The sequence below is a fragment of the Chlamydomonas reinhardtii genome, chromosome 4 (genome assembly GCF_000002595.2).
Source record: "Chlamydomonas reinhardtii strain CC-503 cw92 mt+ chromosome 4, whole genome shotgun sequence".
Taxonomy (NCBI): domain Eukaryota; kingdom Viridiplantae; phylum Chlorophyta; class Chlorophyceae; order Chlamydomonadales; family Chlamydomonadaceae; genus Chlamydomonas; species Chlamydomonas reinhardtii.
The window spans coordinates 1,740,709-1,758,813 of NC_057007.1; the positions used below are offsets into that span (position 1 = coordinate 1,740,709).

An 18,105-nucleotide genomic window follows, 5' to 3' on the forward strand; every position below is an offset into this window, starting at 1 on the left:
ACATTTACATTATTCTAATATCACTCACCGACCATGCTACGTGCGCTCTAGACTCTCGAGGATTCCTTTGGCGTCGCCGTGTGCCTTGGTATCTCAAGCTCACTTCATGCCATCTTTAGTTTCTAGCATCAAAATGGTTCTCGGTGGCCTCTACCATAAGCTGCTAGCGGCAGGCGCGGTAGCCTTGTTTGTTGCGAACTGGCTGTGCAGACCGCTATGGCGCGGGCAGGTTGGTTGTTTTCGACGAAGGCATGGTGTTTGCGATCAGACGGGACTTGACGAGACGGTTTCGCGCGTGCAGGGCCATGAAACGGGCGACCAGCGAGCTCCTGAACAGCAGGCGCTACTAGAATCCGACCCCACGGGCGATAGCAAGGAGCAGAAATCACTGGAGGCTGAGCAGCCTGCGTCAGCTTCGTATCAGGCCCCGGAACCAGAACGCAGCGACTCGGCTGTCGCTGCAGAAGACGTTGTCCTGGAGAGCTCCAAGCCGCCGTCTAAGCCTGGCGTAGGTTCAACGTCTTCTGCTGGCGCGAAATCGGCGCCAGCAGCGGCTGCCGGTGACAGCCCGGGCCCATCCACATCGGCGCCTGTTGCAGGCGGCACCCCCGCTGAGCCTGTGAACGAGGACTACCTCCGCTCGCTGTTGGATCAGGAGTTCGGGCCCCCCAAGTTCGCGGTCCGTAAAGAGGATAAGCCAGAGCCTCCCGCGGCAGCGGCAGCGGAGCCCAAGGCTCCCAAGGCTGCTGCTGCAGCCCCGGCGGCCAAGGCTGCGCCGGCTAGCAAGGCAGCTTCAGCCGCGCCCAAGGCAGCAACCCCCGCGGCCCCCGCACCCCCCGCAGCGCGCGCGGCGGCCGCTGCGCCTGCAGACACCGACGAAGCAGCTGGCGCCGGCACCCCTGGCACCGCCGGCACCCCTGCAGACGCCCAGCCGCAAGCCGACCTCATGTCCGTAGAGGAGCTGTTGGACCAGCAGTTCGGCCCGCCCAAGTTCGCAGTCCCGAAGCCGGCCTCGCCCGGACACGCGCCCAGCAGGGCCGCCGCCGCCGCCGGCACCGGCGCTGCTGCCGCTGCTGGCGCGGCAGCCGCCAGCGCCGGCCCTGCCAACAGCGGCGGCGGCGCCGCCGCCGCCGCTCCTGCTGCTCCTGCTGTCGGCGCCCACCACCCCCATCCCCACCCCATGCCGGACGCAGAGGCGGCGGCGGCGCTGGTGGCCGCGGCGGCGCGCAGCGCGGGCGGCGGAGCCGCCGCTGCGGCCGCCGCGCCAACCGCTGCTTCCGCCTCAAACGCCGGCGCTGGCTCTGGCGCTGGCTCTGGCGCCGGCGCCGCTGCGGTTGGCTCCAAGCGGCCTCACGAGGCCGTCGAGGCGGCGGCAGCGGAGGCGGGCGCGGGAGCAGAGGAGGAGGAGGAGGAGGAGGAGGAGGCGAGCAGCGGCGGGCTGCTGACGCTTACGTTCACGATCAGCGGCGGCCCGGTGGCGGGCAAGGTGTGTGTGGCGGACGACCCAGCAATGGAGGTAAGAGGGGGCTGGAGGGGCTGGGAGGGGCCGGCGGGGTGGTTGTAGATTCCAGCCCCAACTAAACCGAACCCGATGCAATTGAGCGAGGAGGAGAGGGGTTACGGGGGGGGGGAGCTGGTTTCACCGCGGCGCGACGGCTTGGTACCCGTGATGGTGGTCGGTTTCCGGCGTTCATAGAAAGGGGTCAGACTGTTTTAGAGGTGGAAGAGGAACCCTCTGCCACAAGCTGCCCAGCGGCATGTGGCTCGGCTCTACATCCTCCTCAATGCCTTTCCTCCATGGCACGCGCCTTGCCGTCCTTCACACCCGGCCTATGCCCGCCACCCTCCCGCCACTTTCCTGAACTCTGTATACTCTCTACCCGCCTTCCCATCTCCGCCCCACCCCACATCCCCACCCCACCCCACCTTCCCCTCTCCCCTTCCCACCCCTGCGTACAACCTTGCCTACCGTCTGCCACTGTCTTACCTAACCACGCATGTAACCCCACGATGTAACCCCCAATCCCCTACCCACCCACCCCGCAGTATAAGGTGGGCCGCACGCCCGAGTGCCAGCCCTTCCAGCTGTTGGACGCCGAAGTCAGCGGCCGACACGCCTCGCTGCGGTGGGACGGAGCCGCGCGCGCCTGGAAGCTGGTGAGGGCGTGGGGTGGGGGGGTTGGGGTTAACGTTAAACCAATCCCGTAAGGAAACAGTCGGGAGGGCGTGGGGTTTGGGTTGGGGGTGGGGGCGAACGTGTGTGTGTGTGTGTATAGTTAACTCCAATTTCAAAGAAGCGTGTGTGTAGGGTGGGGGCGGCCGGGGTGGGGTTTCAAGCCGTCCTTCTGAAGAACGGGGGATCACATCACAAGTTTAAAGGGTGTGTGTGTTAGAAAAAAACCAAAACGAAGCCCGCCCAAGCGGCGCCGGTGTGTGTGTGTGTGTGTGTGAGGGTTGCGGTGGGTGGGGTTGTCGGTAGGGCCGCGTGGGATAGGGAATGGGAAGGTCGGGGGCCAGGGCGAGGCGTTTGGGGGGGGGGGCGTTGTAAATACCAGCCCAGGGGGGCGCGAGCCACGCCGTTGCTCACTTCGCCCAGCTGCACGGGGTCGCCGGTTCATTCCGATACCGTCCTTTTACCCGATCGTGACATACCCTTCCTGGCTACGCCTGCACTTCTTAATCAACCATGATTGTAAACCCCTCCCCCCCCCCCCCAATGCCACGCCGCAGGTGAGTACACGCCGGGGTATGTAGGAAAGCTATTAGGGCAGCGAGCGTCCGTAGATCGCGACTAGTCGCGCGTAGTAGTGTCGCCGTGCCGCCGCGAACTTAGGTCGTGTCAGGCTATGCAGCAGCTTTATATCAAACGGGAACACTACTTCGGAGGGTCTACGCGCTGGAGCTGGAGCTGGAGCTCGGGCTGGAGCCAGGAGCTGGTCGACATCGTCGGTAACGCTTCATGTTCCGCAAGATGGTCTACCGTCTACCACTTCCTTAACTAATCATGAATGTAACCCCCCCCCGCACACACGCACACACGCCCGCAGCACGACACGGGCTCTCTGAACGGCACCAAGGTCAACGGCGCAGTCATCAGCCGCGACTACAAGGTGTGTGTGGGTGTGTGGGTGTGTGTGCGTGTGTTAGGGGATGAAACCACGTGTTTGCGTGTGTGCGTGTGTGTGTGTGTGCGTGTGTGCGCGTGTGCGCGTGATCGTGTGCGTCTGTAGGGGGGGCCGGCAGGGCTGGAGGGAGGAGTGGGGAGGGGGTTGTAGACACCAGCCCAAACCAAACCGAACCCAATGCATTAGAGCGGGGGTCTGTGCAACGCCGCGCCGTTTCCCAACAGCGCCTGTTTATAACCAGTCATGACTGGACCGTCTACTTCGCTACACTTCTCGCTACACTTTTCGCTACACTTCTCGCTCCGCTTCTCGCTACGCTTCTCGCAACACTTCTCGCTACACTTCTCGCTACACTTCTCGCTACAATTCTCGCTACACTCCTCTGTACCAATCTTTGCAGCCCCCCCCCCCCCCAAAAAAAAAAACCACACACGCCCAGGTCCCCGGCGATGAGGTGGCGTTGGCCGATGGCGACGAGCTCGAGTTCGGCAGCTTCACGCGCGGCCGTGTGCGACTGACGCCCTCGCGACCCGGGGGAGGCGGAGGAGGAGGAGGAGGAGGTGCGGGTGGTGCAGGCGGGCGGCAGGCGGCGCAGCCGGCCAAGCGGCGGCACAGCGAAGGTGCGGGCGGCAGGGAGGGAGGCGGGGCGGGCGGGTGGGAGGGGGCGGGTTAGGGAGGGGGCGGCGGTGGTGGAGCAGGCACGGACACTGCGGGTTGTGTGTGTGAAACTGTGTGTGCGTGAATGGTGGCGCAGTCCCCCGCCACCCGCCACCCCAAACCCCGCGGGTGTTTCCCCACGCCATGTATCCCATGACTACAGCCCCCCCCCCACCATGTGGGCGCACAACTTCTCACTAGAACTGGCCATGCCTGGACCCCGCCAATGCACCCCCCAAATGCAACCCCCCAATATGCAGACGCCGCCACGGGCTTTCCCCCGGGCGCTGGGGCCCTCACCCTCTCCGACCTAGCCGCTGCTGCTGCCGCTGCTGCTGCTGGCGCCCACGGCTCCGCCGCCTCCGCCTCCGCCGCTGGCACGCTGGCACTGGGCGGCTCCCTGGCGGGCGGGGGGCTGGGGGGCGCGCTGCCCGCCCCGGTGGCGCTGGTGGAGGTGCCGGAGCTGGGGGCGCGGCTGTGTGTGCACAACAAGGTGAGGCGGCGGCCGGGGGTTGACGTTGAACCAATCCCGTAAGGAAACAGTCGCGTGGCAAGGAGAACTGCAGCTGCATAAGCGGCCGGCGGGAGTAGGGAGGGACGGGGGTTGCAGAGATGTTTGAAGCGAAGTAGGCAGCAGGCGTAGGGGCGCACATACCGATGACCGGCGGCGGCCGGGGCGAGGAGGGACGGGGGTTGCAAAGATTGGTAAGGAGAGGTGCAGCAAAGTAGGCAGCAGGCGTAGGGGCGCGCGTACCGATGACCGACGGCGTGGGGATGGAGGGCCGGGGGTTGGGTTGTGAGTACCGAGCCATGAGGAAGCAAAAGCAGACGAGAGCAGCGGGCAGTGGGGTGGGCTGGAGGTTGGTGGGTGGGCGCGAGGGCCGGGAGGTTGGTGGGTGGTGGCGAGCTGTTCATTGGGGGGTTGGCGTGCGTGCTTGCAAGGAACGCAGGCGAGGCAGGCGGGTGGGGGCCAGCATGCCTCGCCCCTCTCAACCCTCTCAACCCCGCTCAACCCTCTCAGCCCTGTCAACGTCTCTCAACCCCTTCCAACCACAGCAACCACCTCCCCCCCTGTGGTTTGGTTTGGTTTGGGCTGGTGTTTGCACCCCCACCCCCGCCACTCTTGAATACTCATAAGTGTAACCCCCTCTCCCTCCCCCGCCCTCCCCCGCCCTCCTCAGCTGGGTGTGGACCACAAGCGGCTGGGTCAGGGCTGTGAGGACGTGCCCGCCTGGGAGCTGCCCTTCGCGCCCTACCCCGCGGCGGGGCTGCTGTGCGTGTTCGACGGCCACCACGGCAGCAAGGTGGATGGGGGGATGGGTGTGTGTGTATGTGGGTGTGGGTGTGTGGGTGGATGAGTGGCATAGATGGTCTGAAAAGCGGTACAGGTTGCGATGAAGACTGTGTGTGGGGGGGGGGGGCGGGAGGGGGGGGTAGTGCAATCCAATCCTACAAAAACCCGGCGTGGGGTGTGTGGGGTAGCCGGTCATTGAGAACGGGGTGGGGGGTGGGGTGTTCATGCAAAGCACCGATTCCACCATACTCACTGGTAGGCAGGGAGAGGCGCCGCTATGGAAGATGCGCGACGAAGTTTCAACCAATATTACTGGAGCCTTTACACTCACCTGCAACGCAACGCAACACAAAACCGAATCCAATCCCCCCCCTTCGTACAGGCCGCCCACCAGGCCAAGGAGCACGTGCCCGCCGTGCTGCGGCACAAGCTGCTGCTTCGCGACGGCCGTACACCGCCGCCGCTGGCGCCGCCGCCGCCGCAGCCGCAGCCGCGCCGCCCCGACGAAGAGGAGGAGGAGGAGCTGGATGAGGGTTACAACGACGAAGACGATGAGGAAGCGGAGGAGGGGGAGGGTTTTGGGGAGGAGAACGGGCAGAAGCAGACGCAGAAGCAGCAAGCGACCAGCGGTAGGAAGGGCGGCAAGGCGACGCAGCAGGCGGCCTCGAAAGCAAAGGCGCAGGATGCGGCGGCGGCGGCGGCGGCGGCGCCGGTGCGGGTGGAGGTGGAGGCGGCGCTGCCGGCGGGGTTGGTGCCGCCGCCGCCGGTGGGGCCGCCGCTGCCGCCGCTGCTGGCGGGACGGGAGGCGGCGTCGCAGAAGGCGCTGCTGCGGGTGAGGCTGGGAGACGGGGGGGGGGTGCAGGGATGTTTGGAAAAGCGGTACAGGGGGGGAGAAGGGCGGTTGCAAAACAGCGGTGGGGTAGAGTGGGGTGGGCCGTGGTCGAAACGAGTCGGAGGCTTATGGTGGATACGGTGGATCTACGCCCTTCAGCCTTGGCGCACGGCCTGGGCCTCTCCCCTACTCATCCTCCTGCCCCCATGCTCACCCCTGCCCCCCTACTTGATTATTCAGATATGTTTACTTGGGCATGGGTACCGTACATACCGCCCCGCTCCCTCCTCCTCCCACCGTTCGCATGAATGGCTCCGCCCACCCACCAACATGCCCCCCGAGATTGTCTACCGTGTACGCTTCCTTAACTTATCATGAATGTACCCCCCGGCCCACCTCTTCCCTTCTACAACAATCATAATTGCAACCCTCCCCCCCCTGCGCCCCCCAACCCCCCCTTTAGGACGCCTTCCTGACCTGCGACCGCTACATGTCCATGGAGGAGGGATGCACAGCCACAGTGGTGCTGCTCGAGGCGCTGGGCGGCACCAGCGGGGGAGCGGCGGCGGGAGCGGCGGCGGGAGCGGCGGCGGCGGCGGGAGCAGGAGCGGCGGCGGCTGGGGGGCCAGGAGCAGGAGGAGCAGGAGTGCCCGGCGCTGGGGGCTGGTCGCTGCAGGTGCGCGGGGTCGTTTGCGGGGTGCAGGCGGAGAGCTGTCAGGCGGCTGGGAGGGGGGGGGCAAAGCGAAGTGTAGCGAAGTAGACAGTCAGGCGTAGGGGCGCCCGTACCGGGAGGGGGCTGGGGAAAGCTGAGGAGGTGGTGAAGGCATGCACGGGGGCTGTGGCTGTGGGGTCTACACGGCTGGGTGACAGGTAGAGGGCGCGACTGGTGTCCTGTTGAGCCGCTTGCCCCCGCCACACGACCCCACCCCGTCGGTGCTTCATACTTGTGATTTGATCACTCCGTTCTTACAAACCCCTATTTGACCCCCGCCTGACCCCCAACCCCCCGTGTGTGTGCATCTGCCTGGTCACACAAACACACCCACACCCACACCCATGCAGTCGGCCAACGTGGGCGACTCCAGCGCTGTGCTGATCAACTTCACTCGGTGGGTGGGGTGGGAAGTGGGTGGGGTGGGTGGGGTGGATGGAACGGGGAATGGAGAATGGGTATTGTGGCGTCGCAGCCCATGTGTTTCAGTAAGGATGGGCTGATTGGGCTGGGCCGCACACACAGCACTTGGTGCAGCTGTCGATGGAAGGCGGGGTTGCTCCACTCCCACCCACACATCCATCACACAACACACGACAGCCCACCCAAACTACCATACTTGACAAACTCAACCACCCAAAACACACCCCCATAACGACTTCGTCTGCAGCCTTCAGCGCATCCTGCACCGCGTTTCCAAAATTCCTTGCAACCGCCCCATCCCCTCCACCCGCCCGCAGCGGCACGCACGCCAAGCTGAGCGAGGACCACCGCATCGCCTCCTCCGTGTCGGAGCGGCAGCGGCTGGCGGCGGCGGGGCACACCGTGCGCACGCGGCTCTACGGCCTCAACATCAGCCGAATGCTGGGAGACAGGTGCGCGGCGTGGGGGCGTGGGGGGGGGGGGCGGGGGCGTGGCAGGGGCGTGGCGTGGCGGCTCCTGGGACTGCTGCTGGGAACGGTGTCGCTGTCCTCAGACACTACAAACATACGCGTGCACACGCTCTCATCACACACACAGCCCTGCGTGCGTCCATTCGTTTCGTTTCTACCATACACACATCACATTTAAACATCAAACATCAAACAAACGCGCGCACAGGTTCCTGAAGGAGGAGGACCTGGGCTTTCTGGCGGAGCCGCATGTGTCGTCACTGGCGCAGGTTGGGGAGGCGGGGGTGGGCCGGGGGTTGGTGGTGGGGTGGTGGTGGTGGAGATTGGGCGAGATTGGGGGCTGGGGCTGGGGAGCTGGGGAGCGGGTCGGTTGCGATGGAGAGGGTTGTAAATATCATTCGAAACTAATCCGAACCCAATGCAAAAGAGCGAGGAGGAGAGCGGGTTAGTAGCGGGTGGTAGCGGGCACATTCTGCCGAGTTGTGTTCGGCGCCGGTGCGGGATGGACAGCAAAGGAAAGGGAGGCTGGGTGCGCCGCCGTGTGTGCAAAGCATACGCATGCTCACTGCCCTATCACCCCCGCCACCTCCTTGCCACCACCACCACCTCATCACCACCACCACCACCACCACCACCTCATCACCACCACCACCACCACATCCTCACCACCACCACCACATCCTCACCACACCATCACCACATCCTCAACACACCATTACCACATCCTCACCACCTCATCATCACCACCACCACCACCACCACCACCACCACCACATCATCATCATCATCCTCACCACCTCATCACCTCATCACCACATCCTCACCACCACATCCTCACCACCACAACCGCCGCCGCCGCCTCCGCCACCGCGCACAGGTGGGCCCGGGCGAGGCCGCCGTCCTCATCGTGGCCAGTGACGGGCTGTGGGACGTGCTGCCGGAGGCACACGCGGCCAGGCTGCTGCTGCAGGTGAGGGCGGGAGAGGCGGGGAGGCAGAAGAGACGGGAGTGGGGCCGGGCGGGGTGCAGAGAGGCACGGGGAGGGGAGGGTGGAGAGGGGCAGGCACCCTGGTGAGTGGGGGGATCGGGCGGAGGTGTCGTTGCGACCATCCCGAATCGAGCTTTCTGGCGGCAGGAGGGGCGGGAGGGACAGGACGTGTACAAATTGGATCCGAAACCCGAGACATCGCTTTGCGCCCTCTGGAACCCGCCTCTTCCCCTCCCTTCCACCCGGCGCAGGAGGCCGCCAAGCCCGCGCCCCACCCCGCCTCCGCCCCCACCTCCACCACCTCCGCTGCTACCCCCCACCCGCCTGCTCCGCCTCCCCCCGCCGGCGCGCTTAGCTGCCAGGCTGTGGCGGACCTGCTACTGGCGCAGGCGCTGGTGCTGCGCAGTAAGGACGACGTCACCATTGCGGTGCTGGAGCTGGGGCCGCACCTGCTGCAGGGGCGACAGGGCTGAGGAGGTCCGCGGTGGGAGCGGCGGCCTTGGCCTCTGTGGGGTCGGGGCCAAGGCGGCGGTGGCGGCGCCGGCAGTGAGGGCCGCGATGGGGCGGCAGCCACGGCGGGCTTGCTGGCGGCGGCGTCAGTGTGTCGCTGGGGTCAATGACATGGAGTCAGGAGTTGCATGCAAGCGCGAGACACACGCGCAGTCGCGGTGGCGAGGACAGCAGCAGCAGCAGCGGGACGGCAGCAGCGGCACGGGCTCTTCTTGTACGAGCCGCACACGGAGTGGTGCACGGGGCTGTTTTGGGGGTGAGGCGCAACGGTTCGATACGGAGTAGGTGAATGTAGAGAATTGTGTGTGTGTGGTGTGTGTGTGTATGTGTGTGTGTGTTCGTGTGGTAGTGATCAGCTGACCTGTGACTGTGTGGGGAGTGGGGTGATGGGGCGTGCGGCCGCGGCTGTGGGTCACCAAGCGGCCCCCGCGCGAGCTGCCCCTTTGGGGTCTTGCTGTCAGATAGACGAGTGTGGGAGACAATGAGGCAGCGGCAGAGTGTGTGCGTGTGCGTGAGGGCGTAGGGCCATGGCGAAATGTGGGCCGCGACAGAGAGTGGTGGTTGGCGCGCTCTTGAGCGCGCGGTGCGGTGGTGGTGGTTGGAGGCGGTTGGAGATTGACGCGTGGTCAGGGAACGGCAACGGTACCGGCGCCGTCGGGCACCGCGGCTTGGTGGCTGTTGTTCATGGTGGTGGGACAGCGGTTGTCGGTTGTCGGCTCCTGCGGGGTGGGGTTGTGGCACGGGCGTTCGTGTACGTGCCGTCTCGTTGTGGGGTGGGGACGGAGCGCACGCCGCAGGGCATCAACGAGTGTCATCCGCAGCGGAACAGGGGCGGGCAGTGAGTCAGCAACGAACTGAGTCCCGCCACCGTTGACAAATGGTTATGAAGGGTTGCGAAGGGGGTGGGGTTTAGAAAGCTCAGGATCTTACCCCACGCCCAAAAGTGTAGAACTTTAGGAGAGCACTATGCATATGCAGTTTTGTCAAGGGTGGCCTGGTGAGGAAGTTCTGGGCCGCCAACCATGGGGGGCCGGTCGTCGCTGCGTGCGCCGGCGGGATTCGCGAACCGGGATGGTGGACACGCAAGCACCTTTGTGCGGCGCGCTGCCCCACCAAGGTTTGAATGGATTCAGCTGTTTTATGGGCGCCTACATGTATATATACTCCATACTTCGGTTGCAGTCAACTCACGCAACAGCGCCTGTCACTGTCAGTTAGCTTGGGCAACGTCTTTTGAAGCAAACTTTATTGCAAGTACTCCAGCACTGATCAACAGGACGTTCAGCATTCAGAAATGCGGGCCGCAGGCAGGGCGGTAGAAGGGTGTCGAATGGCTGAAGCACGCTGAGGATTTCTCATTGTGGAGTGGACATACTGGCGTAAGCAAGGAGCAAAGATGGGCCTGAAGCTGCCTAGCTTGGCACCACTGTGCTTCTTTCTCATTTCGGTAAGCCGGCCAGGATCGACCACGTCGTCAGCAGCATCGCAGGGCGCGGTTGTGCAAATGGTTACTCCATGAAGCGTGTTCTAATGAAGGGCGGCCCTCGCGTTGCAGGTATCCTACAAACTCGCATTTACAGCCATCTCTTCGCTCTTGAGCCAGTACAGCAACCAATATGGCCCAGACATCCTCCTCCAACTCAACGTGGCTTACTTCTTCCCTAGCATCCCGGTCCTCATGCTGCAGACGGCCTTCAATGACCGGTGGGGGCAGGCTGGGGGTTGGGGGTTAGCAGCGCGGGGCGGAAGGCCGAGCGCGACACGCACACGTGACCCCTTCGTACCTGGCGTCTTCCCGATCAACTACACGGAGTCTGACATCCTCCCAATTACCTTTGTCTGCACTCCTGCTTCATCGTCAAAGCATCCCTTTTCGCTGAAGCCGCCGGGTCCTTTCCGGTCAATCCCAGTGCGCTACCCTCCACGCTCCTGCCTTCCTTCGTTGTTGCTTAGGATGGACCGGCGCCTGGGGCTGCCGGGCGGGGCGCTCCTTCGCTTCCTGGTCGGACTGGGCGGACTGGTGGCGCTGACCCACAACTTCCCGCAGCTCACAGCTAACTCGGAGAAGGTGCGAGAAGATGCGTGGGTGTCAGGGTGGGTGTTGGGGAGGGGGGGGCGGTGCGTTGTGCGTACGCTAGGCGCGGGCCCGCGCACAGGGAAAGAGGAAAGGCAAGGGTGGCGTGTGGCGTGTCAGTAACCCGTGCAGGTGTTGCACACGTGTGGCAGATGCACAACACAGGTAGGCCATTTGGGGGGGGGGTGCGGTGTGGAGCGGGGAAGGAAAGCCTCACAGTCCGGTAGGGAGGGGAGGAAAGGTTGGTATGGGTTGCGTACTGCGGCTTCTGATCTGGGTCGGGCCGGGTGGGCAACGGCAGGCTCGTACACCCCAGCCACACCACTGCACTGCACGACTGCACGACACCTCTTTCAAGACGGCCCAGCTTCTTGCCCGCCAGCTCTGTAGCCCTTCCCCCCCCCCCCCGCTGCAGTTTCTCCTTGCAGCGCGACTGTTTCCTTACGGGCTTGGTTCAAAGTTACCCCCCCCCCGCTGCACACCAAATCCCGCGCCCCCTGCTCTCTCTCTCTCTCAGACACACACACACACACACACAATCTCTTCTCTCTCTCTCCCTGACACACACTCACACAGGCGCTGCTCACTGCCACGGTGCTGGTGGGCGTGTCGTACGGCGTGGCGTTCGGCACGTCATACCAGGTAGGGCGGGGGGGGGGGCGGGCAGGCAGGGGTGGGGTCAAGAGTTGAGTTGAGAGGTTCTGATGGGCGGGTGGGATGGGGCCAGGCCGGGGCGCCGCCCTACGCAGCCCTACGCCGTCCTTCCTGACCTCGGCACGAGCCCCTCCGGCACGCGGCTTGGGCTTCAGGGAGCCCTGCCCCGTGGCTTTCCTGGATTAGATACCTCATCTCTCCCCTCTATCCCCCTCCTCCCCCAGATCGCCAGCAAGTTCCCCAGCGGGGCCACCGTGGCGCTCACCACGGGTAGGCGGGCGGGGGGAGGGCAAGGAGTGGGGAGTGGGGCTATGTGCCTGAGCCCAATGAAGCAGGTCCCAATATTAAAGGGATCGTCGCCCAACCCAGAATTGTAGTGCGAGCGGGCAGGGAGGCGACCGCGAGGTTGAGGGTGGTGAATACCAGCACAAAGTAAACCAAGCCAGCGGGGGGGGGGGGGAGGTTAAATTGATTCCAACCCCAGGGGGGCCTCCTGACTCCTGCGGGGTCCTGGACCCCGTAGCGGGGGACGACGGCTGGGGGTGGGGCGACTGCAGCAATGCGACAGCGTCGAGCGCGGTGTGAGGTTGGGGATCTTACCTCCGCCTCCTCGCCTCCTCGTCTCCTGCGGTTTGCTTCAACCCCCGCCTGTGCCTGCCTACAACTTCACTTGTTGATTAGCCATGGACGTCCACCGCCCGCGCCTTGCCCCCCCCCCCCCAAGGCTTTGTGAGTAGCGGGCCCGTGGTTCTGCTGATGGACCTGCTGCTCAAGGACGGCCCCTTCTACTCGGAGGCGGCACTGGCGCAGCTGTTCAGGTGGGGTTGGGGCTTCCACGCATGTTAAACAAGTCGAGAAGACGTAGACTGCAGACTGGGGGTGGGGGTCGGGGTGGGGTGGTGCCGTTCAGGCGGGGAGGATTGCTGTTGAGGTTGGGGGGCGGGGCATGTCCGCATGGTGCTCTCTGGGAGTGGGAGTCCGCGCCCATACACACTGCTTTTTAACACAAGCGTGGGGTTCTGCGCGAGCGGTTGCTTTGGTGGCCGACCCCAAGTCCCTGAGTCCCCGAGTCCCTGAGTCACTGAGTCCCTGAGTCCCTGAGTCCCCGAGTCCCTGAGTCCCTGAGTCCCCGAGTCCCTGAGTCCCTGAGTCCCTGAGTCCCTGAGTCCCTGAGTCCCCGACCCGGCCTCCAAACAGGTGGGTGTCGGTGGTGACCTCCGGCGGTCTGGTGGCGGCGCTCCTGCTGGTGCTGGGCAGCTGGCGCATGCTGGCGGCCAGCGGACCCGGAGGCGGCGGCGGCGGCGGCGGCGGCGGCGGCAGGACCGTGGAGCTGCGCGTCAGCGGCTCCCACCACCACCACCCGCCGCCGCCGCACCGCGCGCCCTCCTACGGCGCCTCCCACTACGCCTCCTCCTCCGTGTCCACCGCCACCGCCTCCGGGGCGCACATGCGCCACCAGGGCGGCGCGCCCAACGGGGCCTACTCCTCCTCCTCGGCGGCGGCGGTGCCGGGCGCGGCGGGGCCAGGCGGCAGTGCCAATGGGCATTTCGCCGCCGGCTCGCACCTCCGCGATGGGCACGGGTACGGCCACCACGCCCTATTGCTGGACTTTGCGGAGAACGGCGGGCTGGGCAGGCACGGCGGCGGCGGCGGCGGCGTCGGCGGGCCCAGCGGCGGCGGCGCGGGAGGCGACTATAGGTAGGGCTGTGCGTGCGGGGGGTTGCGTGTGTGTGGATATGCGTGCGGGGGGTTGCGTGTCTTTCCGCGTGCAAGCATGAGTGTAACCCCCTGCACCCCGTCCTACGCGGCGGCCGCAGGGACTCGTACCGGGACCACGGGCCGCTGCACAGCTCGTCCTCACTGGGCGGCGGCTATGGAGACGAGGTCGGGCTGGGCGGGTCGGCGGATGAGAGCAAGGTGCGGCGGGGCTGGGGGCGGGGTTTTCATTCATGCTTTAAGAAGAGGCGGGGGGTGGCGTGTGCAGCGTGTGTATGTATTTATACAGCGAGACCCAGGGCGTTAGCCGTTAGGGGGGGTTTGGACTTGACCGCCAGCCGGTGGAGGCTTGCGGGCATGGGTGGCCGAACTCGGGGTACAGCAGCCGCAGCCGTGTTAACACTGAGGTTTGCTTCGTCGTCTCTCATCCCCGCCCTCATGCCCACCCACGCCCTCATCCCGACCCGTGACCCTCCGCTGACGCCGGCGCCCCTCCTCATCCCCTTGTGTGTGATATGACCACTCCGTTCTCCTTGAACGGCTTACCCCTTCCCCTCTTTTGCACTGAGTTCGGTTAGTTTGTGTTGGTATCTACAACCCCTCCCCCCGTCGGCACTTCCACCTTCAATAATACCGTTCGCATGAATGGCTATCCCCCCCCCCCGCCCCCCCTCCCATGAACTCCCTCCCTCCATCCCTCCCTCACCTCTTGACTAATCATGAATATACCCCCCCCCCCTTCCGCCCTTTCCACCCTCCGTCATCCTCCTCCGCCCAGGTGGCCAAGCGCGAGCTGCCGCTGCTGCGCCTCATGGCGCGCATCAGCCCGGCCGCACTGGCCATCTCCGTGTCGGTGGGCACCTCCATGCTCATCTTCCCCTTCTTCACCTACATGAGCTCCACGGGGCTGCTGGGCGTGCGCTTCGCACAGGTGCGCGCGAGGGCCGGCGCCGGGGGTTGTATAGGTGGATGAGGCGGCTGTCCTACAGTGAGACAGAGAAAGAGAACACAAATTGTGCGCAGGTGCTTGTCGGGGCCGGGGGCTTATAGATGCGGGCCGGGGACGGGGGCTTGCACTTACAGGTGCGCGGGCCGGGGGCGGGAGGCTTGTGGGAGCTTGTCGGGGCGGACCGGTGGGAGGCCATACCGGGGCGGGAGGTTGCGTTGCTTGCTGTGGGCGTTGGGTATTGGAGATACGGGTCCATGCTTGGGTCGATGGGATGGTGTACGACTGTACGCATACCGGTATGGTGTGTCCAGGCCGTACCTGCGTTCAGTACATCATGTGTGGGCTCCGCCGGCCGCCCGGACGGCCGCTCGTTTGGGTATCTCCGGTACTTCGTCTGTGCATCCTGTACCGCTTTTCCAACCAACCTTGCAATCCCCCCGCCCTCCTCCCCCTCCCTCCTCCCCGCCCATCCCCCTCTGCCTGTGCTCCGCTAGTTTGGCTTGGTTTGGTTTGGTTTCGGCTGGTACTTACAACCCCATTTTCTCCTCCCCCTCACCTCCTCCCCTTGCCAGGTGCTGTTCTATATTCGGCTGGTGGGCGACATCGCGGGCCGCATGGTGCCCAAGCGGTTGCAGGTGGGGCGGGGGCGCCGCAGGGGGAGCCCCCGAGATAGAGCGGCCGAGATAGGGCCCGAGATAGGGCCCGAGCTAGAGCCCGTCGCGGCAGGGATGGCAGCTGCGACAGTGGTGGCTGTCGGGTGCCGTCTGCGTGTGGTGACGAGCGTGTGTGTCTGCAGAAAGAGTATGACTTGAGCTCAGCTTTGGGAACGACCGCCGACCTCTCGCTCCTGTGTACCCCGCCTTTCCCTCCCACCTGAACCCTCCTGGCGCCGCCTGCCCCGCCCCCCCACCCCTCCGCCGGCCCCGCCTCGTTCCCCTCCCCCCTTCATGTTCCGCAAGATGGTCTACCGTCTACCACTTCCTTAACTAATCATGAATGTAACCCCCCTTTCCTTGAATAATCATGAATGCACCCCCCCCTTGGCCCCCCCTCCGCCGCCCCCCGCCCCGCCCGCAGGTGACGAGTGTTCGCGGCCTGATGTTCTGGGCGCTGGTGAAGCTGGCGCTGGTGCCGGTGCTGTTCGGCTGCATCTTCACGCCGCGCCTCACGGGCGGCGACGTGACGGCCGTGGCGGTGGTGGCGCTGTTCTGGGTGCTCAGCGGTGAGAGGCGCCGGAGAGGGGGCTGGTGGTGGTGGGGGTGGTGGGGGTGGTGGGGGTGGTGGGGGTGGTGGGGGTGATGGGGGTGGGGGTGGGGGAGTGGGGGGGATTGCAGATACCAGCCCGGAGTAAACCGAACCCAATGCAAAAGAGCGAGGAGACGAGCGTGGCCTATGCTGGGAACGGAGGGCTGGTGTGTGTGTGTGTGTGGGGGGGGGGGGGGTCCAGGGTAGAGCGGGTACGGTTGGGTAGCGCGGGCAAGGTGGGCTTGTAAACACCAGCCCACGCTAGTACCAAATCCCGTGCAAAAGAGCGAGGAGCAGAGCGTGGCCTATGGCGAGGCGGGGGGTTGCTTCCACCATCCCATGAGAGTCAAGATGGGCGTGTGAGAGATGTGGGGCGTGGGTATGTTTGCGTCCACTTCCCTACTTTCCACTCCCCTACACCCAAGCAACGCACGCCGCCCCACCCACCCCGCCCCACCCACCCCGCCCCTCCCCATTCCTCTCCCACTCCCTCCTCCCTCCTCCCCACTCCCTCCTCCCTCCTCCCCACTCCTCCTCCCCACTCCTCCCCCCCATTCCTCCCCCCCACTCCTCTCCCCCACTCCTCCCCACTCCCTCCTCCCCATCCCGCACACACACGCGCACCTCCACCTCCCCCCACTCCCGCCCCCCCCCCCCCCCCCCGCACAGGCTACCTCAACACCTGCTCCTACCTGGTGGCGCCCACGCTGGTGCCGCCCAGCGCCAAGTCCCGCGCCTCCGGCCTCATGACCGTGGCCTTCCAGTCCGCCTGCTTCGCCGCACTGCTGCTGGCCGCCGCCATACAGCACCTCAGGCTGGGGGACGCGCTGGCGCAGATGGTGGGCGCGGCGCCCGCGGCGGCGGCGGCGGGGCAGGCGGCGGCGGCGGCTTCGCCGCATTGATGGGCGTGGAAGGGGTGGAAGGGGCGGATTTGCAGGTTGGAAGGTGGTAATTGGAGATGGGGGTGGGTGCGGCGCCGGCGCCGGCGGCGGCGGGGCAGGCGGTGGTGGCGGTGGCGGTGGCACATTGATGGGGGTGGGGTGGAGAGCGGCCGGGGCTTCAGCCGGCAGGAGTGCGGTGCTCTGTTAGAATCGGGAATGGAGGCAAACGGAACTGCGGTGCACGGGGTGATGGTCACGGGGTATCGGTAGTGGGGTTGCGGTGCGTGTGCCTCGTGCCAAAATACTGCAGAGGCTACCCCCACGGGCCACTGCCCGGAGTGAACACACCTGACACCGGGCCACTGCCGCTGCTCTTATGGAGACATCGCATGCGCGGGGTTGCTGCACTGTGTGTGTGTGTGTGTGTGTGTGTGTGTGTGTGTGTGTGTGTGTGTGTGTGTGTGTGTGTGTGTGTGTGTGTGTGTGTGTGTGTGTGTGTGTGTGTGTGTGTGTGTGTGTGTGTGTGTGTGTGTGTGTGTGTGTTAAAAACGAAACGAAAGCCCGCCCAGACGACGCTGTGTCTGTGTGTGTGCGTGTGTGTGTGTGTATGTGCGTGTGTCTGTGCGTGCATGTTTCAAGTCTTTGTGAGATGGCCTTTGTAAAGCTACCGTATAACGCTGACGGATGCGGATGTAGGACAGGGAGCGTTGGGGCTGTCCCGGCCGCCCCTGAGGTGAGGGGGGAAGTGGCGGTGCTGGGTTTCCATCTGACAGGATTGGAAGATTTGGAAGACGCTGCCACATTACAGGCAGTGCGGGCATGCATGTGTACACACGCTGCCTGCTGCATATGACGGCTGCCTGGCAGTGCTCGTGCCGTATCTTCAATCTACTGGAAATTTGTCCCAAATCCACCGAAAGAGGAGAATGTTTTGGGGATTTTGGGCCGCGCAGCTAAGGAGTGTCAACGTTTCAGCACAGCTTTGGCGGTATCTTGAGGGTCATCTATGCTCTGTAGACGCCGCGGGCCTGAGGGCATCTACAAGATACGGCGGGCACTGCTGCTGCACATGACGGCACGTTCACAGTGCATAACAATGTACCCGAACCAAAAAGTGTATTCAGGGCAATGTCTAGCTCAGACAATAACGGCCGGCTGGCCGCCGTCTTTTGCCTGGGAATAGGGCGGGTTGGGGGCTTTCCCATAGGAATTCCAGGGGAGGGGTGGACAGCTTAGGTTTTGACCCCATGCTCAAAACTACAGAGTTTCAAGAGAGCATTGCGCACGAACTTTCTGGGGTCCGTCGGGTTTTGGGAGCCTCTCCTGGCGGACTTCGGGAAGCGCCCCACAAGCAGAACTAGGGACGCAGCAGTACGAGGCTCATATGTGCACGTTATGACGTAAGAAGCACAAATAAAGCGTTGGACGGCCAAGTTGCGCGTCCGGGCGTGGAAATGTGGGGATTTGTCTCCACATTTCACACATGCGCACTGACACGGCTGGGCCCTTAAGCGCTGGTGCGCATCACGTCTTATAGGGCTGCCGATGCACATTGTATATTCGTCACGTGGCAGA

At 64.8% G+C, this 18,105-nt stretch overlaps 2 protein-coding genes across 2 annotated transcripts; both read left to right on the top strand.

The window, feature by feature from the left end:
- The first annotated feature begins 21 nt into the window (after window positions 1-21).
- Window positions 22-10,083, top strand: CHLRE_04g212300v5 (uncharacterized protein). The gene is made up of 14 exons (XM_043061613.1): window positions 22-229; window positions 302-1,516; window positions 2,047-2,157; window positions 3,048-3,110; window positions 3,565-3,745; window positions 4,043-4,275; window positions 4,964-5,086; window positions 5,459-5,908; window positions 6,372-6,584; window positions 6,971-7,017; window positions 7,361-7,495; window positions 7,722-7,782; window positions 8,391-8,483; window positions 8,753-10,083. The coding sequence occupies exons 1-14, from the start codon at window positions 134-136 to the stop codon at window positions 8,972-8,974; spliced, it is 3,243 nt and encodes a 1,080-aa protein (XP_042925162.1). The 5' UTR covers window positions 22-133; the 3' UTR covers window positions 8,975-10,083.
- A 98-nt stretch (window positions 10,084-10,181) lies between these two features.
- CHLRE_04g212250v5 (uncharacterized protein) lies at window positions 10,182-18,013 on the top strand. The gene is made up of 12 exons (XM_043061612.1): window positions 10,182-10,458; window positions 10,567-10,715; window positions 10,965-11,079; window positions 11,662-11,727; window positions 11,964-12,009; window positions 12,464-12,557; window positions 12,937-13,437; window positions 13,557-13,656; window positions 14,234-14,386; window positions 14,977-15,039; window positions 15,482-15,626; window positions 16,319-18,013. Exons 1-12 carry the CDS (start codon window positions 10,408-10,410, stop codon window positions 16,549-16,551), a joined length of 1,716 nt encoding a protein of 571 aa, XP_042925163.1. The 5' UTR covers window positions 10,182-10,407; the 3' UTR covers window positions 16,552-18,013.
- Window positions 18,014-18,105: the final 92 nt, after the last annotated feature.

What these genes read in the sequence shown, in the direction of transcription:
- CHLRE_04g212300v5 (XM_043061613.1), top strand. Translation starts at nt 134, where the DNA reads ATGGTTCTCGGTGGCCTCTACCATAAGCTGCTAGCGGCAGGCGCGGTA. An exon ending in CGGACGACCCAGCAATGGAG is followed by an intron (nt 1,517 to 2,046) that starts GTAAGAGGGGGC and finishes CCCACCCCGCAG; the next exon opens with TATAAGGTGGGCCGCACGCC. An exon ending in GGCTGTGTGTGCACAACAAG is followed by an intron (nt 4,276 to 4,963) that starts GTGAGGCGGCGG and finishes CGCCCTCCTCAG; the next exon opens with CTGGGTGTGGACCACAAGCG.
- CHLRE_04g212250v5 (XM_043061612.1), top strand. Translation starts at nt 10,408, where the DNA reads ATGGGCCTGAAGCTGCCTAGCTTGGCACCACTGTGCTTCTTTCTCATT. An exon ending in CAGACGGCCTTCAATGACCG is followed by an intron (nt 10,716 to 10,964) that starts GTGGGGGCAGGC and finishes GTTGTTGCTTAG; the next exon opens with GATGGACCGGCGCCTGGGGC. An exon ending in GCTGTTCTGGGTGCTCAGCG is followed by an intron (nt 15,627 to 16,318) that starts GTGAGAGGCGCC and finishes CCCCCCGCACAG; the next exon opens with GCTACCTCAACACCTGCTCC.